The 27,245-nt window shown below is 50.8% G+C and overlaps 1 protein-coding gene across 2 annotated transcripts in view; it reads left to right on the forward strand.

Moving 5' to 3' along the window:
- Positions 1 to 13,177: 13,177 nt before the first annotated feature.
- ASTN2 (astrotactin 2) overlaps positions 13,178 to 27,245 on the forward strand; it is a 357,282-nt gene continuing 343,214 nt past the window's right edge. For both annotated transcript variants that reach the window (XM_075772822.1, XM_075772823.1), the window contains exon 1: positions 13,178 to 13,610. In XM_075772822.1, the coding sequence (XP_075628937.1) occupies positions 13,283 to 13,610 (328 nt within the window). In that variant the 5' untranslated portion in view covers positions 13,178 to 13,282. The remainder of the gene's footprint in view (positions 13,611 to 27,245) is intronic.

A 27,245-nucleotide genomic window follows, 5' to 3' on the forward strand; every position in this document is an offset into this window, starting at 1 on the left:
ATAGCACTGTTAATGTATGCTATCCTAACATATGCTAAGTCATCAAAAACATGCCATTTTAAAAATATCCAGCATGCTTGCAGTGAATATCAGCCCATGTTACAGACACGCTTTACCAAAGAAGACTTTCAGTCTCATTTAAAGAAATCCAGGAAAGATTCTGCTTTCTGTCACCCAAGGGCAAGCCTCAGTATCAAAAGAGATAACATCCGCGGCTATAAAACTCTGTGTATATTTATCCAGACTCTAAAGGCCATTTTTGTAACTTCAATCTTGGTTTACTTTTCAATACTCTTATCTTTTTTGCCATGTTTTGGAAAATATATAAGGATTGGCTATTGGAACATGCAGCTTTGTGCAAAATATTTAATTGAAGCCCTTAATTGCAAGCTGTAAATGTATTACTAGTGACAGATTGTAAAGCCAGAAACCATTTGGTCAACACACAACAGCTAAAAAGAGTGGTTCAGCAAAGGGGAAAAAAAAAAAAAAAAGCGTATAGGACAGTATTTTCGCACAGACATGAGTTTTATTGCAAAAAAATAAACCTTTCAGAAAATTTAGGAAAAAGAGGAATGTAGGAATGTGTTACCAGATCCATAAGGCATATGATAAAAATCAGGGTGTTTTTTTTTTGTAATGTAGGAAAAAATATCTACTTTAAATCAGCCAAAAGAAGTGATATATTATTCTTACTGAAAATAATTTTGCCTATAAACACTTTCAAGACTTCAAACAAAAACAAACCAAGGACTGGAAAACAGTCTCTGGAAGATGTTAGCTACTCCTGTTCAAGTCGTGTTTCCTCTTGTTGCTGTAAAGCTTGGTTGATTCCTTAAATGTTGGAAATGACAAGCTTCTCTCGAGATGTGCAGTTGCAAGTATTGTGCATCTGTGTACAGACAGTCGCAAAATAACTTCCCTGCCGCATTTGCTACATGACTGGTGAGATGCTTTATGTACAACACAGCAAGGTCAGATGATGCTGCAGTTGGTTACTACTATAGCAGTAGCTGAAGCATAGAGTATTTATATTAATTGGGGAATTAGTTATCTGTCAAGAGGCACCTCACTAAACGTTGTTAAGAAAAAAGGACAATAACTTCTTTAATGACTGCTCAAGTTTAAAGGCACTCTTTAAGAATTAATTAAATTAAGAAGACTATTTTGAGAGCTGGAAGACTTTTATACATAAAAGTAAGGTGGTTTGGACTTATTGGAAACAGAATTTCAGTTACTATTAAACCCTGATGAAACTAAAAGAATGACTCAGAAAATTGACTGAATAAAAGAAAAACTCTTAAGATGCTCTGAGAATTTCCCACCGCAAGAACAAAGGCAATTAGAAGTGTTCTGCATAGGCATTCAGCAGATTACATATTCATGAGCTGAAGACATTACCAGGTCCTTCCCCCAACGAAGGGATGACAGCAGCCAAGCTTATATCCAATATCATGGTACCCTTTCCACAAAGCAATGGGAACAAGTGGGGTCTGAAAACCCTGAACTGAGCTGAAAGCCATAGGTTTGTCCCGTCCTTTGCTCCGGGTCCTCGCAGGCTCGGTGTGCGAGCAAGAGAATTTAGCAGAGCGAAGCACAAGAAGGGGCAGCCGGAGCGTGGTCTCTGCCCAGCCATATTTTCATAGATGAGATGAAGCTATAAAATACCACCGCAAACTTTTATTTGCATTTTTGAGCTGATTTAAGGGGATATCAAAATGCTGTTAATAATTCGCAATATTGAGAGCTTCTCCAGTAAACACCAAATTGGTTAGAAATGTTTTTCTTGCAACGCAGAGACTGGCTAAATTTGTGTCATGGGGCAGGATAGCGTGATTTTATTCAGATATAAGAACTTTGATATTCTTTGATATGCCCTTCTTAAGGCAGATCTTGCTATGGTTTCTTTTGAATAAGTGACTTAAATATTTGCACTGGCTTCACAGGCTTTACTTAAGATTAATCACGTTTCTGATTACTAGCTGTTTAGATTATCCCTGATATACCAAAATAGGATTTACAAGAGTCGCCCCATACATGTAGACAAGCCATGTCTGTGCCTTGTTTTCTATCTACCATTAAAACAAGATTACAACTCATTTTAGGAAAAAGGTACTTAGATCCCCTCCAAGGGTAAATTCACTCTTGCCATATATAATCTCTGTTACAAAGTCTCCTCGGAGAGAAGTACAGAGGAAACTGTAACTGGAATAATCATCATTTATTGCTTATGATCTCCCTTGGCTCTGAGTTTGTTTTTTGCTTTCTTTGGCAATAAAATATCCACAAGTCATTCACAAAAATTGTTGTGTTTGTTCTTTATTGAGACAACTTTTGAAGATGGGGCAAATAGTGACATCACACCTTTGACCTGCCATGAAAGGTGATTTTAAAGATGGAGCTCTCCTTGTGCATCTTGCTTTTAGCTTTCAGCATTTCCTGAGCCCAAGCCCAGCAACTGGAGACATCATCTCTAGTCCTGACCAGCCTGAAAGGTCCCTTCCTCCTGCACCTGGGAAAAGGGGATACTCAGCATCTACAGCTTAAAAAAACCTTCCCTCACCATGGGGGTGAATGTCAAGGCGTAACACCAGTTGTCATATTGATGGGACCCCCAAATTCACAGGACAGTGCTACCCAGAGCCCCAGGACTGTGCAAAGCTACAGAGACACTTCTGAAGCCAGGAGATCAGTCCTTGGGAACAACTGGTCTCCTTCTTCACAGGAGTCTGAATTATGGACATCATCTGCCAAGGAGATACATGTGTGCTCTCTCCCATGATGTCAGGGCCGGGAGGACTAATGGGCATTAATGACCTGCCCAGCCCCACCTGCCCCAGCTATCACAAGCTGTATTTAAGCCCAGACCCAGTATTTGAGGCTCTCTTGGGCTGTGTGTGGGGCTGTCCCTAGATCTCTGATGGCTGTGCTGCTCCTCTGTGTCCTGTCCCACTGACTGGTCTCCTGGATGGATGCTGGACTTGCTTTGTCCCTACAAACCTCCCTGATACGGTGGATTCTCAGCAGCTGGCCCCACTACCCTGCTCAGGTATAGTGGGATGGACTGGTGGCCACAACAGTCCCTTGGCTCCTGGCCCTGAAGGAGCACCAGCCCTCATGGCACCTGGGTGTGGGGGCCAGAAGTGCCACCTGCCTCACTGGTCACTGACCAGAGCACCTCAGAGGCCCAGGGTGGGCAGGGAGGCAGCAGGCAAGGCAAAATCAGCAGTGCTGCAAGCCATGAGGTGGGCCTGAGTCACAGCAAGGATCTCTAGGTGGGTCCTTCCTTGCAGGCCAATGCTGTGCAATGGAGCTGAGCCCTCCAGATCTCCTCTTCATGCACAGCCTTTCTCCATGGAGGGATGTGCCTGTCAACATGTGTCATAGTGACCTCCACATGCATTGAAGAGGTTAATCAAGGTGCCATGATTCCTCACTGCAAACTGCCTACCTGATCAGGGCCCTTCTGCTGTGCTCATGCTCCTTAGGCCATGAGGTCTACCAGGAGGCACCAGCTGACCCTGCTTTCTGGGGTGCATGGTGCAGGAGAAAGCTTGGTTACAGGGGAGCAGTTGCTCGACCTGTTGGCCTGTGTGGCAGCAGCAACAGCTGGGAAAGGTTTCTTTCTGTATGTTTTGGTTTTTATATATGTGCTTGAAGGGGGTTAGAGGAGAAAACTATCATCTGCAAACGCAGTGTTTATGTATGCTGCAAGGCCCTGCTTGTGCATCATTGCTCTCCTCTATCCTTGTGCTCCCTTTGCTCATCTGTGACTCGGATGCTCTTCCTGGAGCTGCTGACATAGCTGATCCCTGCAGAAAGCTGCTGCTCCGGCACTGCAGAGCTTCTGCATCCACCGAGGAGGACCACACTTACCCTGGCAAACTGAGCCACGAGCATCTCCCTACAGCTCCCAGCCAGAGCAGGAGCGAGGTAGGCAGACTCTGCAGCTCCCTGCTCTGTGCTGTTTGCAGTGCTGCGCTGCAAAGGGTGTGCAAATATTCTTCGGTGTGCAGGGGCGTTGCTTGTGACCGAGCAGTGGGCACGCTGGGGCCGGGGCTGCTGTTTACTTTGTGCTCCTAGATTAGACCTGGCACTAAGGGCTGTTCCACACAGCATAAACAGCGGGTGAATTGCACAGACCTGAGCTACCAGCTTGCGTATCTAATCATATTTCTAAAAGATGCCAACAGAGGGCATCCGCTGCCAGACACGCAGCCTGCAAATTCCCTGCTGCAGCCCCTGTGCCTGGCTTTAGATAAAGAGCATCTCAGGTTTTTTTAACCCTCTCCCACTTAGGCTCAGGTTAAGCTTTGTCAGAGGCTTTCAGCAGATGGGCTTTTTCAGTGGGTGCTTTCACTTTCCTTTAAAGAAAGGAGAAGGGGGTGAAACAATCCACAGCTGCAGTCTCTTGGTCAAGGCAGGACTTTGGTAATTAGTGTGTAAGGGCAGTGTGCACACAGCCTGGCAGAGCAACAGCCATGTTCAAAGTGAAGGTGGATGCTCTGTTGCCCTGTGCAGCTGTAAACAGAATCAGAAGCACTGCTGTGCTGGCACTGGGGGAGAGCAGGAGATTTCATGACAAATGTCCTGGCTTTGGTGGATTTAAATAGTCTGTTTTATTTATAGGTGTTTATTCCTGGCATTTAATCTCCTTGTTTCATGTCTCTTGTGGACAGTCAAAAAGAAATCGAACTTCTAAAGCCTGCTGCTCCCTCTGGTAAATATGTATTGATGTTCGGGCTGTGGAGCGGGCTCACTCTGAGCACATTGTCACTCTTATTTTCAGACCTCACACCAAAACATCCGAGATGTTCAAAGGTCTGTCCCATGGCAAGCTTGTTAATCCAGTTTTGACTGGGGCAGCAAAGGTCCCGAGGCAAGAGCTGGTGTTAGGCAGGGTTAGGGATGGAAGATTGGAGGCTTCCTCCCTGCATGTAAAACCAGCAGAAGGTGAATAGCTGCAGGAGCTGGGGAATTGTGCCTTTAAATGGGCTAAAACCAAGGGTCAGTCTGAGCTGGGTGAGGGCTTTGGTGTAAAGGGATGATTCCAAAGTGACAGTTTTTACTGGAAATAAGGATAGGGCACAAGATAGATATTCTGCTCCTAGTCATGTATTTCTTTTAAATCAGCCCAGATGGAGTGTGACCTCTTTGAGATCCAGCTGAACCTCAGCAGTGATGGAGCTGGTGAATCCTGGGCTCCCAGCAGTATGTTCTGTTCCAGGGTTTCCAGCTGCTTTGCACACAAAATGGGGTAAGTACCTAAAAAATCAGGCTGGCTGGTAGGCCTGGCTGGGATAGTTGTCTGTGCTTAGGAAAGACCTGTGTCTGCCACACGAAACTAAAGCAGATCCAAGCTGTGCCATGTCTAGCCTAGTCCAGTAGTACCTGTTCTGGGTCTGGTTTAACTCTTGGTGCAGGAACATACACCTTTTAGCTTCCAAAAGGTGCATACATTTTCAATGGTGCCGCTTGAAATACATGAACATGATCTTTTTAGAAAAGGTGTTTGCTTGCTTTGATTATCTACCCAGGACTTTTGAACAGGCTAAAAAAAAAATCTGCTCTGTACATGTAGGTCATCTCCACTCCATATTATACTTTGAATAAGGGCCAGAAACATACAGCCAAATTTGATTTATGGACTGCCACAGAGATTTAAGAAATTTATGATTTGATTAATCCATGCCATATATCTTTTTCTTTATTACCGGTAATTCATGCAATATATCACAGCTTTCTGAGCAGTAATTTGGCTGCCTGATGCATGCCAATGTTTCCTAAGGGTTAAATTTTACAGTGCACCAACCAGACAATAAACTGTTGTGATCTGCTGGTTAAATATGTATTCAGCAGTACTGGAGTCTGACTTACCCAATAGATTTGCTCCAGTTTACCAAGCGAGTATGTATTTAGGACACATAGTATGTGCAGAAGAACATAGTGGGGAGGGGGGTGGTTAGAAAAAAAATCTTTGCAAAACACACTGATGTTTGGCCAGGGTGGCCAAAGCTTGTAGAAAATGAACGGGCATCTGCAGTGCTCCTAAAAATATGTGCTGAGCTTATAGACAGGACAACCAGTTCTTGTTCTGCAGGGGGACTGCCCAGTGACAGTCTTTACTAGCAGGGCGAGGAGCCTTGGCAGCAGGGTTGGATGCTGAGAACTGGTCCCTGCTGGCAATCTTTGTTTTCATTCGGAGGTGGGGGTTTGGCATGAGACAGGAGAAGCAAATCAACTAATTAACTCAATGAAGGAATAAAAAATAACAGACCTCAGATTGAATGAGGATGTGACCCGAGACTGTAGATGCTGCTTCTGCTGGTAAACATGTTTTCTGTTTTTTTCTGCAACACTATCGACATTTTAAAATGATCAGAATATTTCAGAGAGCATTTAACGAGACAGAAGTACTGGATTTCAATACTGTCAACTCCAGAAAGCAGAGGGTGGGTCCTAAATTACCTTCAAAATCATAACAATTTAAAAAGTGCAATACTTTCTGATTTGCCTTCTGTTTTTCCAGCTACTCTAATCACCCGGCTCCTCCCCTGGGAGCAGGACTTTGAAGAGGAGAAGGAGGGGGGTGATTCCGGTTGCACCAGGGGAAGCAGCCAGCGCACACCTGAGAGCCCTGGAGCACATTCCCTGTGCAGGATCCAGGTGTATGATCTTCCCCTGCCTGGCCCTGCCGCGGCTGCCTGGGGGGCTGGGGGACCCCTCTCCCCAGCCGCTGTGGTCCTTGGTCTCTGCCGCCGCTGGGGAGCGGGGATGGCAATTAGCAGGAGCCCTGGTTTCATTTTGCAATCAGGACTCCTGCCTGTTGGGGACTGGTGAGAGTTGAGCATGGTTTCACCCAGCAGTCTTTAACAGTGCCTCAGCTCTGTTAAGCTGCCCACAATTGCAGCCAGCCACCTCTTTCAGAAAAGCCCTGCATCTTCATTACCTTCCCCTCAAGCCATCTGGTCCCCCAGCCTGACCTTTTTAAAAAAGATTGGTTAAAAAAACTGGAGCAGTCCCTGAACAGAAGACCTTGTGTGTCATGTTTAAGCCCAGAGCAAATTTTTATGTCCAAGCTGTAAAACCTTGAAAATAAAGATTTATAATTGAGATTCTGGCTGAAGTGGAGTGAACAGAGATGGTCTAATTAAATTCTGTGGTGGATATAATTAACCCATTTATTCATTTATTACCCTTTATGCAGCTAATGCAGGCTATACCATCACCATTTGTTTATGAAGAACCCGTTACCTGGCTGTTCGGCTTGGGCTGCGCAGCCGCCAGGCCCATCGCGATGCTCTGGAGGGGCTGGTGATTCTGCATGAGCGGGTCTGATCCGACGGATGCTTTTGCAGAAACCAACCCAGCTCTTGAATAAGTCAGCTGAGAAGGAGCAGGGTGGAAAGCAAAGAGAGTCCGGGTTCTGCTTTGGACTCGGGCAGAGCTGACAGGTGACTCTTCATCAAGTGTGGTGGTTTGGGAGAAAAGGCTTTTCTGGGTTTTTTAGAGCAGAGTGGCTCTCTGGTGTCGTACACACCTGGTACTGTGGCACTGGATTCTCACTGTGCGCTATCGAGGGCTGCTGCAATGTCTGTGCTGATGTGTGTGGATTTCTGCTTTCTCTCCTTCATAGTTCAGTGTGGAAATGGCACTTGCAAACCTGTAACACGGATAACTACTCACACATCCTTTGGGAGAGCCTCATCTGACTAAAAGCCCAGCTGGCTTTTCCAGAACGGAGCTGCTTCTCTTCACCAAAGACTCATTTTGCTTCACTTTCTCACAGCCATCATGAGATAAAAAACAATGAATCAACCAGAGATTATTTTTCATGAAAGTTTAATCAGGCACTGTCCCCTTCCTGTGCCTGTGTGAGCAAACCTTGATGAGCATGTAGGGCTTGAACGTGGAGTAAAAACCATCTGCCTGAGAGGCAAGAAGTGCAGGGAAAATCCTTTGCTCGCTGGCATCTATCTGGGCAGGCTGTCCTGCCGCAGATGCACTGTCTGCAGTTCAGCCTCTGGGTCCCTTAGCCCATCCATCTGGAGCACTGGAAGCCAATACCTCCCCCACCACTGCTCTCCCCTCTCCTTCCCCTCCCTTTCTTCTTCCTTAATATTTCATGCATCAAAGAAGTTTCACTTGTAATGCAAAAACTGATTAATTAAGTAGAGTGCAAGAGTTACATGCATTTAAAGTTTCTTTCATCTTGGGAAGGAGAGGAGCCATGCTGGAGGCTGTTATTGCTCATGAAAGAGTGCTGAAGGGCAGGTGGTGATGGAGCGGCTACGTGGTGCTGAAGGAGGGGAAGGAACAGCCAAGTTCCCTGGACTTTGGAGCAACAGGCTGCTTTCCAGTTGTCCCTGGGTTCTCCCTTCATCCTTAAGCGTCCTTGCTAGCCAGGCTGCCCTGTGCCTCCCTCCGGCAATGGGGCTGTTTGGGGAGGTGTAGCCTGACTGGGTGCCTCTGTAAGGACCTGCCTTAGGATCTGCAAGGTCCCTTTTCATGTGGCTTTGGTCCTGAAGGTGCCCAGCCCATGGCTGATACTGTACACCAGTGGCATCTGGCTAAAACCTCAGGGTGACTTACAGAGGGGGGTAGTGCAAGATAACAGCACTTGGGGAGTAAAACTAGAAGATGCCCTGATGCCATGGTGATGGGCACCTGACCACAACCTTCCCACCTGGGTAAGTCAGGGCTGTTATTTGTGATGTTACTGTTTAGTCCGTACCTCAACCCAAAACGCTTAACAGCCTTTCCTAGCTGTACACCTTGTGCAGCCCCCTGTTACCACTCCAGGCCCGGGGGCTGTTCCCCAGCGCGCAGCGGTGTTTCGCGTCTGTCTGGTAAAAGGTAGGAATCAACTACTTGTATTTGAGAAGGAAGCAGGAAATTCAGCTGCTCCTGGCTGCTAGCTTTAGCTTCCCTGCTTTTGCAGAGTGTCCCCTCAGGGTGCTTCTCTGGCAGTGGTCAGGAAGCTCCTAGTTTGATGCCCTGTCAGAAAGACAACATCTCCTGCAGCTTTGAGCACAGCGAGGGCTCTGTTGGCTCACTATTAACCTAGAAGCAAGAACGTCACCTACTGAATTGCAAAGGGCACTTTCTGCATCCCCTCGCGCTCTCTCTCTCCCAGGAGGCGTTTCTCCAAATTGCTGACCCAGCCTGTCTCTTACTTTGCTTGTGAGAGCTGACAAAAGCACAGCTTGAGCAATGTGGTCGTCGACCACGGTCAGATACCATATGGCTGCGGACCAGCACTTGTACCCTGCAGCTTAAAAACAAAACTAATTTTGTGGTATTTCCTTCAGAATATAAGAAAAAAACCCCAAACCCTTCTCACTTCTTTAGTGGAGTTATTGATGCTGATGTGACTCTTGCAGGGTGAAATATAAGCCTCTGATTACATCATAGCTGTATGACTGACTTTCTCCTCCACTTGCTAGGAGTAGGATTTGCAATATGCATTACAGACATAAATTGTCCTCTATATTGTAAATACATAGTGCATTTTAATGATTGCTGCTGTATGTACATATCTTTGGTAATAGGGCCAATTGAAAACCACTTCAGAAAGCTGCTATTGATATCTTTGCAATAACCTCCTCCTCTGTGCCAGCCGATAAAAGATGCATTAGTTCTGGGTGTCCAGCTCACAGGATTGAAGTTGAAGAATGCTTCATCTGTGACCCTTCCCCATCCTTTTTAAACTTAGATAGTATAGATATTTTAAGCCTCTTCCAGCAAAATGTCTGCACAAAGTTCTCCGCAGAGGCACAAAATCATGAGTTTGCCTGAATCCCATGTGGGGTATTGTCATACGGAAGAAAATGACCCTGGGGCTGAGCTGCTCTGCATGGGAATAAGAAATAAATTGAAGAGTGTCTCAAAGTTCCTGCTTAAAAAAAAGAAAACCACTCAGGTGAAAATGGGGAATGAATGTAGGCAGATGCAGACAGAAGGTAGGCATAGTTCAGTGTAGCCAAGGTTCGTGGTTCTTGTGACGCACGACATATGCTCTGCCTACTTCTAGAGGCTGCTCCACCTCATAACAGCCCGCTATTGCCGCTCAATAGCGGAGAAACTCCCAGCTCATGCCGAGAAAGTCTGTGCTTTTTGTACTGAAAACCCCACGCTTGGGACTGTTACAGATAGGATTTCCACAGCCCTCGGTGTCTCTCTCTCTCTTACAGTAACAACTGATTATTTTCTTGAGTTTCTGCATGTAGGAGAGGAAACAAACCCTAAGGATGGGAAATAGAAGGGATTTGTCCCCAAATTGCGTAGTCAGCAGCCGAGGTGAGAACGGAGCTGGTGTCTCCTGACAACCTGTCAGATCCCCTGCCCGCCCCATCACACCCTACCCAGATGGGTCTTGTCAACGTAATGTGCTTTCACTTGCAAGATGATTTCCATTTTCATCCCTGAGTTTTTGCTAGGAAAGGCAGTTTTTGCTGGTTTCTTGGCCCTGATGCTGTTGAAATCGATGGTCAGGCAGTCACCGGCTTCCCTGAGGAAAGTCTGGATCTGTGAAGAATAGGAAAAAAACATTAAAAATGGACCTCATTTAGAAATAGAAACCTGGGTTATGGACTATGCAATTGGCCTGAAAAATCCACAGTTTGCATAGACTTAAAGGAATTCAAAATTAGCAAGTTTATGCAAACTTCTGTAGGTGTCCCTAGAATATTTTGCAATATTCAAACTTTCTCAGTGCGACATGCTTCACCCTGTTCATGCCATTTACTTTTCTGCTGACTGCTGCTCAGGGTGGGTAACAGCAATCTGTTACCTCAGTTGTAAACCAGGACTAACATATTTCCCTTTGGAAATATTATTGGTGGCTTCCAAACAGTGAAGTTTTGTGTTTAGCTCAATTCTTTGGAACTAAAAAAGCAGGTGGAATCCTGTTCTCCCAAAAACAAGAACAGAGATTTGCATTTACACCGGGAAGGATCTAGGCTCAGCTGAAGCTGAATGTAGCCATTTAAAGGCAGTGGTTTGCGGAACGTTTCCCCTTATCGTTGTGTCCATGTTTGTACAGGAGGACTTGCAAAAATCTCCGTGTGTTTCTCAGAAGATAGTTGTTAGCAGTACTTTATGAGTACAGTGAGGCAAAACAGCCCAGAGCTGTGACAGCAGTAGGTATCTCGGGATCCCATTCCCACCCCGAGGACAGCCCCTTGCCAACATCCTCCGGTACTCGACAGCAAAAAAAGTCTCTATTTAGGACACGCACACACGCGCAGTTGTGCAGCAAGTGGTTACAAGGAGATCGAAGTAACAGAGATGGGGCCTTAAACAGCAATAGAGATTTTTGTTTTTCAGGATTTCCAACTCTAAAAAATATTTAAAAAGTACTTCATCGCTTTTTAGATGCACTCTCCGCTAGTGTGTCATTTTGCATATCTACGCAGTATTGTTTCTTTGCTATTTTTGCCTAGAAGAATTTTCAAAACTAGGAAAAGTAAATCAGCACACACCCTGCCAATGCCTGGAAATCCGTATGTGTACTGACAACAGCCTACGCCAGTCCAAAAGCTATCCTTTCCCCCTTTAAAAAAAGAAAAAAAAAATAAAAGAGGGAAAACTTTTCTCTACTATTACAGTTGTCCCAACCAACAACTGATATTTAGGAGTGCATTTTTGCTTGCTTTTTTTTCCCCAGCATGCCTGGAAGCTTCATCCCTCCTAGTTAGGCAGAGCTGGGGTCCCACATTATGTGTTTCGTAAGTAGTTGCCTCTGCTGGTGAGCGCTTTTCGGTTTCCCTCTATTCCCGTAGCTGGAAATAAGGCACCGTACTCACGCCGACACCCGTACGGCGGGGGCTGCAGCTTGTTAAGGCTCTGAGCTGGAGCTGCGGCTGCTCCTGGAGCGGGGACTGGCCCCCGGGAGCGGGGCTTGAGCTGTTTGTTTGCTGGATTTCGCGTTCTTTGCCGTTCTGCCCTTGTTGTGGTTTTAACATTTGATGACCTAGGTATCTCAGAAGGCTGTTTTGCCTCAATAGGCATGTGATGAATTGATCTTAATTAGCTTGTGGAAATAATATAAGCCTGAGCATTAAGCATGCTTTGTTAGGGTTTTGACATCTTCTTTTATATGTACATCTACAAATAAAATCAGGTAGATTGGCAGTCACTAGGAAATTGTTGTTGTGAGTCACTGACTCATAACTACCGTAGGCTGCCTCTCCTCGTCTCGGTTAGTCATGCCCCACTGTGGGCAGCAGTTCATGTGGCTCTGGGGTTAACTGTGTCCCCCCGTAGGGACAGGGTTTGCCTCCAAGCTGATCCCCGTCGTTCCAGCGTACCCGTTGGAAGAGCCAGTTGGCTCCGTAGTGGCTCAAGGCAGAGTGTGAGCTCAAACCGCAGCAGTGGAGCTCACCTGGTTTGTCTTCGAGCACAAACTCCAGCCCTCAGGTGGCACCAGGACATCCGTGCGATGGGCGGATACAGGAATCTGTGATCAGACCTCAGCATCATTTATTCCTCTGGCTCCCATTTAAACGCCAGCTGTTAAAGACCAGGTCAAAAATCTTTGCTAGAAGCCACCAGTTTGTGTCCTCCAGGCTTGTCATTCCAAGCCATCGTCCTGTGCCCTGGACACTGGAGGTGTCTATTCTCTTATGAAAGGGTAATAACTATAAAAGCTCACAGGGAGCACATTTCTGTGCTATTGCACCCCGGCAATTGCCTAAAAGGAGGGGTACCCTGCAGGGATGCGTGGCAATCAGCTAGACGGGGGGGGGGGAGCCGTGGAAGGGAAAGGGGGATTTCGTGAAGGAGAAAAGGAAGAGGCGATGCGCGCAGGGCAGCAGCGATGTGGGAGCAATCTAAGAGCAGAGGGAGAGCGCAGCCCAGGCGAACCGGGGAAGGGGGCAACACGGCCGTGAGGGCCGGCGCCGAGCCCATCCGGACACCGGAGAAGCCGCCACAGGTAGCCCGGGGCCGGCGGGAGTTAATGCCGGGGGGGGAGAGCCGTGCCCGGGCACACCGGGGCGGGCTCAGCCGGGGGCGCTGCCCGGCCGCCGCTCTCCCCCCGCCGCGGGCAGCGGGCAGGGTCCGTCAGCCGCCGGGGAGCGGCAGAGGGTCCCCCGGAACGGCGATTCGGCGGCAGCGGGGGGGGGGGGGGGGGGGGGGGCGGCGGCGGCGGGGCGGGCCGGGAGGCGGAGCCGGGCGGTGGCGGCGGCGGCGGGCTGGGGCGGCTCAGTGCGCCCGGCTCCGCTCGCCTCCCCTCGCCTCGCCTCGCCGCGGCTCCTCCTGCGTCTGGCTCCGGCCCGGCATGGCCGCTCCGCCGCGCCGCCGCCTCTCCGCCGCGTCGCCGCCGCCGCCGCTGCTGCTGCTGCTGCTGCTGCTGCCGGTGATGTTGGGCGGCGGGCCCGGCGTGGCGGCGTCGCGGGAGCCCCCCGGTCCCTGCCGCGTGAAAACGGTCACGGTGTCCACGCTGCCGGTGCTCCGCGAGAACGATATCAGCTGGAGCGGCGCCCCGCCGCCCGCCGCCGCTGCCGCCGCCGACTCCCGCTTGCTGCTCTTCGTCCGCAGCGAGCTGCCCGGCCGCGTCGCCGTGCAGGACGACCTGGACAACACCGAGCTGCCCTTCTTCACCCTCGGTAGGCGCCCGCACCGCTGCCCCGCCGCGTCCCGTCCCGTCCCGCCGGTCCCTCCTGCCCCTCACCCCCCCACGCACCTCCCCGGGTCCCGGTGCGGGCAGCCGGCTCCGGGCTCTCACCCAGCTGCGCTGGGATTTTTATTCGCCCTCCCCTTATCGTGGACAGCCTGGTTGTGTTTTGGAGGTTTCTAACGCTGCCCTTGCTGCACTCTGGTTTGGTTTTTGGTTGTGGGTTTTTTTTTTTTTTTTTCCCCTGCTGGGGAGGGATTTTTTAGCAGGGCCTGAGGGCTGCTGCCTTTTAAAAGCCCTGGGAGTAAAGCGTCTCTGCTCAGGCTAGAAAGTGATGGGTGCTGCCTCTTGTGCTCCAACTTGAACGCTTAGCCCTGGAGGAGGTACCACCGAGCCTGGGAGAGCAGGAGAGGCTCTCTTTCCAGCCAGAGCCTAATTTTATAAATGCTTTGGCTTAATTCTCGAAGCTCGCTCTCGCTTCACGCACAACTCCGGCGCCTGGGTCTGTGGCGAACGCCTGCAGACTTTCCTCCGATCTCAGCTTCTGTGGGGAGGGGGATGGGACTAGAAATAATTCTGTTGTCGTACTTTCGTCTTGATGCCTGATGCTGTTGTCTCAGATGAGGTGCCCGAGCTGCCTGTGGTCACTTTTGTCCTTTTCTGTGCCTTAATCAGCCTGGGGATCCTTCCAAGGGAACCGTTGAGGATTCCGTATGGACAGCGCTGTGTTTACTCTGCCAGGTCACCGAAGGTTTTTTGTTAATCTCTTCTTTATCGGCTAGCTTTCTTGCTTTTTGGTGTCTGAACCTAGGATAATTCGAGTACCTGCTTAAGTTTAGGTCTGAGATACTGCTTGGCATTGCTGGGTTGTGACTTCCAGCGCATCGCCCTGCGTGCCACAGGCGTGTCGAGGTGTGCCCGCGTGCAGGCTGACCTGGTGGGCACCTACCACGAGTCCCTTCCCGTAGCTTGTGGAAGGTGTGATGTGCCGGCGTAGGAAAATGACTCTCTGTGTCTCCCGGTCCCGTCATTTTACCTTCTGTGAAGGTTTCTTGTAACAAGCGCCTGTAATAAATAAGTTGGTACTTCTTGAGCCTCTTGGGTTCTGGCTTTGCAGTGTGGCTTCCTTAGACACGGTTGGTCAACCGCAAAAATCCCAAACGAACCAGATACTCTATTTCAAGTAATAAAAGTGAAAAATCAAAGATTTGATGCAGTAGGAATGACATTTACCTTACAGTGATTAAAAGTAACAATAAGTTTCATGGTTCACTGAGTTGAATTTTCAGATTAGAGTACAGTTTCTTCAGGGACTGAGTGTGAATTGCGCACTGATCTAAATATATCAGAAGGCAAAGAAACCCCTCTGTGTGTAGCTTAGGTAATAGCTCAAGTTGGAGGAGAGAAATTTGTCTTGATAGATCAGAGACATGATCTTGTACAGCAAATCCTATTTTTCTGAGTGACTGCCGATAACAAGGCCATGTCTTGGTCTAAAAAATTCTCTTTCACTTGCCTGGGATATTGGTTTTGCGTGTACTCTTTAATATGTAGCACTTCTCTTGCAAAACTGTGCTTTTGTTCCTGCCCCTTCCCGAACAAAAGACCCCAAAACGTCCCCTCCTGTTCCCCTGAACCCACAGGCGTCAGTCGGATCGGAAGATAAATGGAAGCTTTGCCCGTGGTGGGATGGCTTCATCACTGTCGTGAAATTAATCAGCACGTTGCCTCCAGAGAAGGTAAAACACTTGTCCTTCCCCAAGGTCTAGCTCATGAATTGCTGTGGATGCTCTGATATTTCAAATTTGTTGCATTTCTTCCCGTCTCCTGGTGTGGCAACTGAGTCTTGCTCGCAGTTAACTCTTTTCTGGATGAGTGCTTTAGAGGGTTTCTGCTGGCTTGCTTTTCTAGTGCAGGAAGTAATGCCGGGGTTTTCCGTAGTGTTTTTTGGCCGCTGTATCATTTTCTAAGTTCATCGATGGTTGGGAACCCGAGAGCAGCTGCTGCCTCGGAATGGGCTCTTGGAAGTGAAAATCACGTTACACGTGGGAGGTCAGCCCGATGGCTTTGGAGTGACTTGGGGGCAGGGATCGCTTTAAACAGCGGCATCGCTTTGCCAAAATCTTCGATAGCCCTTACTGCTAGCTGATTTCTGATGCTTACGTGTATTTATGTATGTCGCTGAAAGTGTTTAGTGGCTATCTGGGCCTCAGCTCAGGAAGACACGTAAAAGCTGATGTCCTGCTGATCGCAAATGTGTTGAGGGCTCCTTAACGCTGTTGCTGCTAGCAAAGACCGCTTTCTGGCCTCATGGCGGTAAGGATGGGGTAGGAACACCTCCTAAAGCATGCACCTCGGGACAGCCACGCTGACTGGCGTCCTGGAGGCATTCTTGGGAGAGAAGAAAACCCACCCAACCCAAAAACATGAAGCAGGCAGAGCTGAGTCCTGATGCTGATACTACGGACTCTGAAGTGAAGTACGTTGAGAATAAATTGAGGCCACTGTGTTCTGCAGGGTTCAAAAGTCTTTCCAGGCCAGGAAGCACGAAATAAAACATTGCCTTGGTTGGTGGCAATGACTTTGGGTGCTGTGGCTAAGTCAGGCAGCCTGTAGTCCTGGGCCTGCTCAGCAATGCCCAGCTTAGTAAGTCTCCGGAGGCTGGAGCGGTTCCGGTGCCTCTCGTTACTCCTTTGCGTTAAAGGAGGGTGGGGGATCTGCAGGTAAAGGCTGGCAGGTGCCGGAGCCTTGTCTGCAGCAGCGTGAAACTTCTGCTGGTTCTTTTTAAGGGCAGCCCCAGTTAAAATAGGCTGAGGAGATAGATGCGCTGAGGCGGTGGCTGGTACAAAGTGCGTACAGTGCTCCGTGACCCTTTTCTTTAAAGGATTCCTCCTTCTAGGAAAGAAACAACTTTTTCTGTTCCCTGACAATGTGAGACTTTATTCCCTTAAGTGAGTAAAGCGAGAGCTTCCAGGGTTGCGTCCCTGCCTGCCGGGTAAGCCTGGTCTGCAGGAGCCGCTGCACGACTGAGACGAAAGGAGAAAGCAGCCCTAGGAAATCCCCGGGCAGCCGATCCCTGGCCCACGCTGTGCCGGGAGCAGGAGCAGCAGGAGCAGGAGCAGCAGCAGCAGCCGCCGCCCGCGGGAGCCGTGGGTCGCGAGTGGCGCGCGGGAGCCCACTAGGGGGTGGTGGGAGCCCGGAGATGCTGGGCCCGCAGCACCCGCTGTGCGGGGAGCCCGCAGCCCCCGCAGCCCCCGCTCTGCCCGGAGCCCGCTCTGCAGTGGGTGCAGCGCACACGCGGCCTCCTGCCAGCGGGTGGGCGCCCAGGAGGGGATGGTTTCGTCCTCCCCAAACAGAGGGAGAAAACTTTTGTTTCCTTGTTGCATCCTTCCCGGACCACAGTGGGGGACCTGCCGCCGAAACGCCGATCGGCAGCTCTAGTTTGCTCGGTGTCCCTTCTTCAGCGGGGTGTCTCGGTTTCTGTATATCCTACACCTGGTTTTGTTTTTTCTCTCTGGTGTTGGAGACAAGAAGGATGTTTTTCCCCGTACCTCTCAGTTACATTGCTATAAAATTACCCAGCAAAGCACAGTGGTGGCAGGAAATGACAAATGTAACTTTGCCACCAGTGCGTTATGAATTGCTGTGCATCCCCTTTCCTGAAAAAGCATCCTGCCCTTTCCTTAACCTTGGATACAACTGATGCTTTGCGGTATTTTTTTTTTTTTTTCCCCCTCTAATTCTTCTAGTGTTACGCTGGCAAATGGTGCAGCCTATCATTGACTTTATTCTTATACAATGAGGTCTCTCTGAGGTATGTATCTTGATTTAGTCAGCAGCCATGTGTTCTGTACAATAGCTGCTCCACAAGCAGCGTAGCCTGCTTTAAGTGCAATTCAGGGAACGAAGCAGTTAGCTTCCGAGCTAATTTAGATGAGCTCTGTCTATGTGTGAGCAGATATATATAGAGGAGAGAGAAGGAAAGAGGCAGACAAATTTTCACCGCTGCTCTTAGCCAGTAGTGGCTTACATAAGCACAGTTTACTACACACTTCTCATAAATGGCTTTAATGGATGCTGTTTGATGGGCGTCTGCAGTGCTACAAGGTGCTTTGTTTCAGTGGTTGTCAGGAAAGGTGCTCGTGCATCTGCGTTACCGCTGTCCCACCATGGCCGCTGTGCGTGGCTGATGATCATTCCCTGGTTTTCGAAGCTCTGCAGCTCCTCTGTTTCCTCAGCAGTTCGGTGCCACTTTTTTAACCTTCTTTCTTAACTTTTCCTGAAGCCATCTTGTAACTTGAACGACTTCTCTTTAAAGTAAGAACGCATTAAAACAAGGGAAAGCACTTAGTTCCCTGTGGATTGTTTGAATTTACCGCTTTTTCTGCAAATCCTTGAGCAGGATTTTGCCACCCTTGCTTTCGTCAACGATACCTGCTTTTGCACAGCGGGGTGGAGAGGCCGAAGGGTTACCTGGGGAGCGTGGGTGCGACTGAAGCTTTTTGATGCCACTGGTCAGAAGCGCCGTGCCCTGCTTTGAGTTTGCCTGCGAGATGCAGAGCAGCATCATGCGGGTAGCGGAGGGAGGGCATGCCTGGCGTGACACCCTGCTCGTCAGGGCATGGCATCTAAAAACTGGGTTGTTTCTGCACAGAGAAGCTGATGACCAAAGTTTGGTTTCAACGCCTCCCTTTTCTCTTAGCTGCCTCCTGCTAGACTTGAAGAGCTGCACTGCACATCTAGGCAGAGGTTTGGTTAATCAAGTGTTGGGTTTTTTTGTTTATTTTTCTTTTTTCTGGCTGTTCTCAAAGTAGTCCAAGGCATAAAGAGTCACGTCTTCCATCAGGCAAGTGGAGGGAGCCAGGAAGTCCCAGCGAGGTGATACAGTGAAGATGAAACGTGTTGGTGGGCTCCTTGGGATGGGGACTACGGGGGATGTAGACCTGAGAGCAGGAGATGCTTCCCTTCCCCTTCAGGCCCACCCACAGCTGTGCATGGCCGTGGGGTCTGGGCCAGGTCACTGGTGGCAGGGGTTGCCTGGGGAGGGTGTAGGAAAGAGGGAAAACCTTCTGGTAGCAGTTTTCTCCCCTCCTTGTATGAAGCTATGTGATTATTTAAGCTTTCCAGGCCATTGGGTTCTTGGAAAGGGAAGGAAGGAGAGCCTGGCTTGGGCTTGGGTTGTACCGGCAACGTGGGTCCTGAGCTTGAGATCTGCCACCGTAGCTGCAGGAGAGACAAGGCACAAAATGCCCGTGAAAATGGGTCAATCCTCAGATGACCGCTTCCCTCCAAAGCCCAGGTTGAATGTGGCTTGTCCAGCACGGTGGGCTGTGGACTTGCAGGGATTTTGCTTCGTCTCAGGTATTTGCTGGGCTGAAAATCCCAGTGAAAACTGGGACTCTGTAACTGAGCGGCAGGCTGTACTCGGGGAGTTGCTGCTTTCCAAGAGTACCCGCGTTGACCAGCTAGTGGCAACAGAAGATTAACTATAGAGAGAGGAGCTGGTTTTTTGCAGCTGAACTGTCAGGCTGGAGTAGCAGGAGGCGGCTGCCGGCTGGGGGTCCCCTCTGCTCCCCCCTTCCTCCCATGTGATGGCAGCGGCTTTTCCATCATGTTGGTGTGCCAGAAATCTTTATTGCTCTTTTGCTGGAGGAAAAAACCCCATGTACTTTTCTTCGGAATTAGGTGGGGAGCTTGCATCTCTCCATGGGGGCTGGGGAGGTGAGTGACCTCCGAGTGCCACCGTGCAGATAGACGTTACCTCCAAAACTTGCTGCCTTTTCCTTTCTAAGCCCTAAAAGTGTGAACCCCGGCTGCGTGATGGACAGGCCTTTGTGCTGCCTCAGTGATACGGCGCTGACGTGCAGCGTTGTCTGGCTGTGAAACTGGGCTGAGCCCTTGGGCTTTCCTGGTGTAACAGGAGTTCAGATGCGGGTCTAGCTGGGACGGGAGGAGAATGGATTGATGCCACTTGTGGGAACGATGAGGTATTGATCTTATGCTACCACGACATATATGTTAGCAGTTGCAGGTGGCTTGAGAAACACCTTCCATCACACCAAAACACCTTGTAGAGTGTGGGGGTAGACTGGGGTTGGAGACTGAAAGGAGAAGTGAAGAAAATAGAAACGTCTCAACTGAAACCTTTTGTCGTCTGAAATGCCCGCAGTACAGCTCGTGTCGGGAGCGTTTTCCCAGCTGCAGCCGTCTGAAATGGGGAGCGATGAACCTCGGCCAGTCTTTCCCTGCTGCTCCCCTGTCCTGCCCCTGTCCCTGCCTGTGGGGTGGGCGATGGCATCGAGCGGAGATGCTTCTTGTGTGTAACCAGCTTGAGAAGCGGTGCCACTTAAAAGAATTGAATGCTTGTGCTGCTACTCGGGTCTCAGCTAATGTGGTTAAGGTTTCCAGTGTCCAGACAGTATGGAGACACTTAATGGTATTGAAGAAGCAGAATGGCACGCGGAGGGGATGAGCAGTGATCTTGGCTGCCTGCATCTGCACTGGCTGGGTGAGGCTTTCTGCTTGTCTCCTGGGAAGGAGGCAGGTGGGGGGGAAAAAAATAAAATCGCAGAGTAAATGATTTTGGTCCATCGATCCCTTTGGGTATCTTCCCTGTGTGCCGTGCAAGCAGCACAGCCCTTGAGTGCGTGCAGCGTGTTTATCCCGCTGCGGTCCAGGGAGGAAGGAGGAATTCCTTGCAGGAGGATGTTGGGCTGCGACTGCCTGGGAGAAGATGGGGCAGATAAGATTTGGAGCCAGGGCTCGCTGCCTGTGGGCAGAGGCGGCTGGTGGGGAGGAAGACAGAAGTACGAGTTCCCCTCTGTTTCTCATTATCTGTTCCCCACCAGTCTTGCACCCCTCCCTCTGTGCTTCCACCTCTCCTGTCTCTGTGCAAGAGAAAGTCTGTATGAAACCGCAACCGGCTTTGAAAGCAGCAGCGAAAGGGGAGAAATTTTCCATTAGCAGCATCAGCAGTAAAAGAGATTTTTTTCCCAGTCACCTGGTAACTGCTGTATTTAGGAAGATTACTGAGCTGATGGTGTTGCTCCCAGGCATATGCTTGGGATTGATCCTGTTAAGAGGGGGAGGCAAGGCCAGGGTGGCTGGCTGCACATAGCACAGAGGTGAGCTGGGAAAGGTTAGCTGTGCGTCTCTCCGCAGGGAGAGGAGAGCAGCCGCGCTGGAGAGGGGACCCGCTGGGCCTAGCACATCGCATGCACCATCATCTGCTCTTCTGGTGCACGAGAATGAAACAGAAATTGCATCGCCAGCTGCACTAATGAGCTGCAGCGGGGGGGGGAGCGGAGCGTGGCTCCCCGGGGCTGGGCGCTCGCCCGTCCTCGAGTGGCAGAGGGAATGCCTGGCTCCAGCCTGCCTTTGGGGACAGGCTGGCTGTTTTGGTGCCCCATACTGACTTTTCTCCAGTCTGATAAGCTATGGCTATGGAGGGGTGCCGCCCTGGCTGCAAAGACCCTATGGACTAACTGGGGACGTGGGATCACCCTCCCAAAAGCCCGTGGCCCCAGGACTGCAGAGCTGGGGTTCAGGGTCCGGAGACCCCAGATATGCTCCCAGCCCTGCTGCTGGCCGTGAGCATCCTCGCAAGAGCTCGGCTGTGCTGATACCTTTGAGGTTTTGGTTCTTTGCCCTTTTTTCCCCTCCCTTGTACCTCTCTGTGGGGCAGCGGGGTGGTCTCGCCTGCGGCTGGAGCCCTGCCCTGGCTCTGCTGCGTGAGCTGGGCTGCTGCGTGCCGAGGCACTCGGCTCACGTCAGCTGGCGTTGCAGAGCGTGCCTGTGGCTGCCGCAGTCACGGCTGTGTCTGTCCCAAGGCCGTTCACAGCCCGCATCCTTCCCTTGCTGCTCTTTCTGGTTCTCGAGCGATTGGCGTAGCAGGGAGCGCAGTGCATCCCTAAAATGCAGGATCAAGTGACAGAAAATAGGAGTTGTCAACAGCATAGGAATTTTTTTGTTTTGCCTCTAGCCAACTTCTCAGTAACAGCTTCTTGATGCACCGCTCCCGTGTCAGCAGCATGCCGTGATGGCAAACGCGGGGCAATTTGTGTGCTGGAGCAGAGCATGTTCTCTGCAGCCCAGGACCTGTTGCTTCTCTGCCCCAGCCGAGGAGGACCAGGTCTGGGTGCTGAGGCTGGAAAGCCTCTCTCTACCTCTGCTCACCGTGTTGCTATTGCTCTCGCTGCCTGGGGGTGTGATGGGCACCAGGGTAAAAGTTGATGCCGCTGACATAATTAATTACTCGTGTAGCATGCACCCGGAGCGAGATCTGCTCCTTCAGGCAGTTTCCCACTCAGATGGGCTTCCTGGGGTGAAGGGGCTCCCACGGCAGATGTTGCCAGTGGTTCCCACCTCAGTCTCAGTTACTCGGCGCTGCCTTGCACAGCCTGCTCTGTGGGGGTGGAGGGAGATGAAAAATCCTTCACCTTGGCTTGCTGGGTCTGAGCAGTCACCTGTGAGGTGGATTCAGCATGGGGGGTGACCCTGGAGAGCTTTGGGGCTTGTTGGGACATCCTGATATGTCCCTTGTCCTTCTACCCCCATCACACGTCTTTCTTGTACTTTGTGCCTCTCATCTGTTTAAATTAGAGGGGTTTAAACTCTTTTTCCTGCCCTGCGATTCTGCACCCAGGGAGTTCCGCTCAGGCTTTTCTAAAAGCTGCCTTGTTGGCATCACGCTCCTTGTTCCTCCACCTCTAATGTCTTGGGAAATGCGGACAGAGAGAGTTGCCCAGGAGGAGCAAGGTGTTGGGAAGGTGATCCAAAAGGTGGATGCACGTTCCCCTCTGTCTCTTCCATGCCATCCAAACTGGGCAGAGCATGGTCAAGTTGTGTCTACAGACTCATTTGTAGCATTTCAAGCATCAATGAGGCTTCCAAACGAAGTAGACACTGTTTCCTTGCCTCCCTCCCGGGAACAGACAGGAGATTGCAGGAGAGACAGCCTGAGCCAGAGCAGCGTGCTGGGGTTTACCTCCATGTGCCTGGGGCTTTTGCGGGTTCAGGCTCCGGTGTGTCCCGGGATCCCCCAGTCCCAGGGCCACCCGCTGAATGCAGCAAACGTCTCCCATCATCTTCTGTCTGGAGGAGGTGCTCGAGGTGGGCAGCTTGGAGTCTCCCAGGAGGTGCCAGCGCTGGGTACCACTGGACTGAGGCAGGCTCAACTCATGGGATGGCCTTTGGGATGGGAGGCTGTGCGGTAGGTCCAGGGATGCTGTAGTGATGCAGCAGTGGCATTTTGGGGACCTGACAGGTGTGTTTGGGAGTGAGATACGTTGCAGGCTGAAGGCACATCCAGCAGCGATGATGTTGACCTTATCTGTGCAGGCTGGTCCTTGACCACTGTTGCTGGAAGGGCGCTGGCTGCTCTGTTTACTGTGTTCACATCAGGGGCTTCAGCATTTTTCATCCCCTGCAGAGCGGGGAAGGCTGTAGGGGTGCATTTGTCACCTGAAGAGCCCCTGGGCTTCGGCTGAACTTTGTGTTCTAGCAATAAAACCGTGCTAGGAAATGTGTGCTGTAACAAAGCCCATGGATATAATACATCCGTATCATACTGTACCTTTCATCTTGAAGGATTCCCAAGGAGCTTTACAAACTCCGTGTGCTGCAGCCTGCCAGGGTGACTGAATGCTATCAGTAAAGGCTGCAGTCTAATCTCTGCGGTAGCATGTCCCCCCCCCCCCGCTCCCCCTCGCAGGGGGAACTTTATGAAGTCTGATCTCGGACTAGCGCTGTGCCGGGTGTTTTCCTCTAAGCCTGAGTTGCTCAGGAGAAGAAGGAAAACCATGTAGCTGTTTGTTATGCAAAACCGGCGAAGAAATATTCTTCCTGGGGCAGTAGGAGTGGGTGGGAATTACTTTTGCACAGCTTCAGCAGCTTTGGTTCTTGGTAGAAAAAGTCTTCGCAGGGGAACGTGCCCTCCGTGCAGCCCCAGAAAGGGGATAATAAAGTTGGAGCGCTTAAGAAATCGCTTCTGGGCATAAGCGGGGTGGCAGAGTTCAGGTGATGGGTACGGGGGCTGCTGCTGGGGCAGCTCTTGGGAGGGATTAAATGTCTGCCTGGAGTACTCGGTGTGCAAGTCTTTTGTCACCCAATGTCCCGTTCTGTCCCCGCACAGCTGATGCCGTGTCCACGTCCTGCAGCATCTGGGCTGCTGCCGCCTCCCACCGCCTCAGGGTGGGAGCAGGGAAGGGCCATGCAGCCCTCTGCCGCCGCCACCATCGGTGGTCCGCAGCTCCGGTTGGGTTTATTTTCGCCTGCTCCTGGCTTACCTGGAGCTGCGGGGGCGGTGGGAGGCGTCTGAAGCTGCTGTCGATGGTGGCAGAGCCTGAAAATCAAAACTGAAAGTGGGATAAGGGGCACTAAACGAAGCTGTCAGCAGAGGCATATGCTTGAAAAGCGGAGGTTAGCTCGAGTCTATTTTTGTTTGGAGTGGTACACACTTAGCCTGTTTTGTTTAGCAGTTTGTTTATGGGATGTATTTTCCCATCCTGTGTAGCTCCTCAAATGTATGCTATAAACAAACTGTAAAATCAAAAGCAGCCTTTACGCGTTCCCATTAAATGCATCCTGGTGCACGGGAGATCCAGGGTGCGTGGTGCGACGGGGCTGGGGTGCCTGCCCGCCTGAGGCCCTCGGTTAAGGAGGAGGGAAGTTATTTTGTTGTGTTTGAGTACGGGAATTGCTGTGGACGCCCCTGGGATGGAGCAGGGACACCTCAAAAGCACGCCAGCCTTTTCGTCCGTTTGGTCTTGCATTGGAGGCTCCAAGCCTTCTGGTGCTTGTCCCCAAGGAGCGCGGGTATTGCCACCTGCAGCTCCTTTAGCTCTGCCTCCTTCCCTGGACCCCATCGAGATGGTTCCTCAGCCCACCAGGAACGGGACGTGGTGCTGCCAGCGTGGCTCGTGGGTCCTGGCTGTGCAGAACCTTCAATATCGATTGAATTTCCAAAAGGAAACAGAGGTTTGTGGTCGTACTTACCGTAGTTGTCGCAGTTGCATGCCTTGTACTGGATCAACAGCCATGTGTTTCTCACTTTAATTTTCCTGAGCGTGATCAGAGGGGCTAGAAGTGTATTTAATTAAATAGCAACAGCTTTGCCTTTTAACGCAATTCAAGAAACTGGAGCTGCTTGAAGACACAAACTGCATTACATTACATTGCTTTACATCTTATCACAGGCAGCGCTTGCTGTTTCCTCCTCTTCTGTTCTTTGCTCTCCCCAGACAAGCAGCGCGGTTGTCCTTACTGTGTTCCCGGCTTCTGCTGTGTCGGAGAAGGAAATCCATTATCCGGTGGCATGGCAGCTGGGAGGGAGGTCGGGGACGCTGCCTGTAGGGGCTGCTCGTAGCCAGCTTGGGGTCTTGCCGGAGCAGCAGTTTGCACAACAGACACGCTGCTCCTCGGTGTACTCAATTTTATTCTGCTTTTGTAGCAGCTGCCTTTGCCGCTTAGCCGACAAGCCGTTCCTTAACGCGCCGTGGCCCAGCGGCGTGTGAGAACAGGGACAAGAGCTGGGGTTCGGGCAGGATGCGAGCTCTGCCGAGCCGGAGGCGCGGGGATGCTGCCGGCCGCTGCCTCTGCTCCCCAGCAGCCCCGGGAGCGCGTGTGCTGCCCGAAATCACGCGCTGCCCAAAGTCGTGCGTGCCGGGGGAGGTTTTCTGTGCTGCCTGGGCTCGCTTTAAAGACTGTTGTAAAACCTTTTCCCTCCTTGCCGATGAAGGGTTTTACAGCGTGTTGCAATGAGCCACTTAAATGTGAAACAGGAGGAAAAAAAATCCTGTTTGCAGCACTCCTCCCAGCTGAGCGGCGTGGCAGCCCAGGGCCTGCGCTGCGGGGTGAGATCGGGGGGTTCGTAGGGGATGCTGAAGAAAAGCTGAGCCTGGTGAGAGCCTTCCCTTTGCAGAGCAACACATTGGTGTTCCTCCTGTGGCATGTCCCAGCTGCATTGCCTCCCCCAAACGTGTTCCCCGCTGCTCGGTAAGCTTCTCTGATGGGTTGGGGTGTGCCACGAGTCATGTAAACCCAATATTTTAGCAGACCTTGATCTCCAAAGCCTCTCTCCAGCAGGAACGGTGCAAATTTGCCCGTGGATACCTGGCCCACATCTGAAGCAGCTCTGTGGTCACCTCCCTGGAGCGATGGAGCCCAAATCGCCCCATGTCCCGCAGCCTCTCTCTGCGGGGAGCTGGTGTGGGACCGCAGCTCCCCGTCCCTGCTAGCGGGGGGCGTGTGGGCCGGTGACGTTTTTGCCATGGCTCAAAAGGCAAGGGTTTTCTGTGGATGTGGGGCTGCGGTTTTTAATCACTGCTTGTTCTGATCCTCTCGACACAAAACTGCTCTGAAGGCACCTAAGGGCAAACCAGCAGGTGTTAATATTCTTCTCCTTTTGCTGTTGTTGGGTGGGGGAAGAATTTAGATTCAAGAAAAGCTGTTATTTGAAACGGTGCTTCTCGCCTTGGCTGTGGCAGCTGAAGGGCAGGTGAGACCTGGGTGAGAGGAGAGGTGCTCTGGACCTGGCTGGGGAACAAGCTGCAGCTTTAATTTGGCCGGTAATGGTCGTGCAGCATTTCCCCAGTCTTCTCCATGGTCTCGTTCTGCCAACTCTATGCAAATATTTGCAGCAGTTAGGGAGCTGCCCAGGGAAATTTTTATTCCTGGCATGAACTGAGTTAGAGGGAAAGGTTGGGCCGGGAGAACAGTCTCATGGGGCCACCAGGATCCACCCTGTCCAGCAGCCTCTGCTGTGGTGGCCAGCAGAAGGTGAGGAGCAGGGCATGGATCCCTAGAGCATCCCGTGGAGGTTTGCTCCTGCGTTCCCACGGGATGCTTGGTTGCACGTAGCTGCAATAAACGTCTGCACGTCCTGACTTGAGCTGAAAGGGTCCCACAGCAGCTCCCAAAGAGCTCCTGCATCTCCGTAAGGTTGTCCTCTCTGGGAAGTCCCTGTGTTGGTGGGGGTGCTGCATTGTGCCGTGCGCAGACGGGCTGCGGTGAGGGAAGAGGGAGGTTTTTCTTTGGGGGCTCACGGACACACCAAGTGCTGACCAGGGGCCGGCGCAGAGGGAGGGATGCTTCTGTTAATTAGCACTAGATGAAAGGAAACCTTGTCTTTATTCAAAGAGCGTCTTGTTCCAGTTTCATCGCAGCCCCTCAGTTCTGAGCTTTAAAGTTCGGTGTATGTGTGAACAATAAGTTTGGAAAGATGTTTTGAAGCCAAAATCGCAGCATTGTTATGAAAATGCTGAAGGGGAGTTGTGACACTATTTTGAAGATGAAAGTATTTTTACAATCTTAAACTGACACATTTAAAAAAAAAAAAAAAGAAAAATAAAGTTTGCATGAAAGACAGCTCTCACCAAGACTTTCCGTGGCCAGAATCAAACACGACCATCCCCAAAGATTGCTGAAAGCACTTTGAGGTGCTGCTGGCTTTGACTGTCACGTAGGTGACCCTGTGTCCGGCGTGGCGAAGTGAGTGGCTCTTGTTGGTGTTGCCCCGTCCGAGGGAGCGGTGGGTGCCCCTGCCCCGCCGGGTGCTTGCTTTCCTCCAGGCAGCGGATGGATCAGCAGAACCGCAGGAGGAAGGCACGAGATGAGATGTTGATGGAGC

The sequence above is a fragment of the Balearica regulorum genome, chromosome 20 (genome assembly GCF_011004875.1).
Source record: "Balearica regulorum gibbericeps isolate bBalReg1 chromosome 20, bBalReg1.pri, whole genome shotgun sequence".
Lineage (NCBI taxonomy): Eukaryota > Metazoa > Chordata > Aves > Gruiformes > Gruidae > Balearica > Balearica regulorum.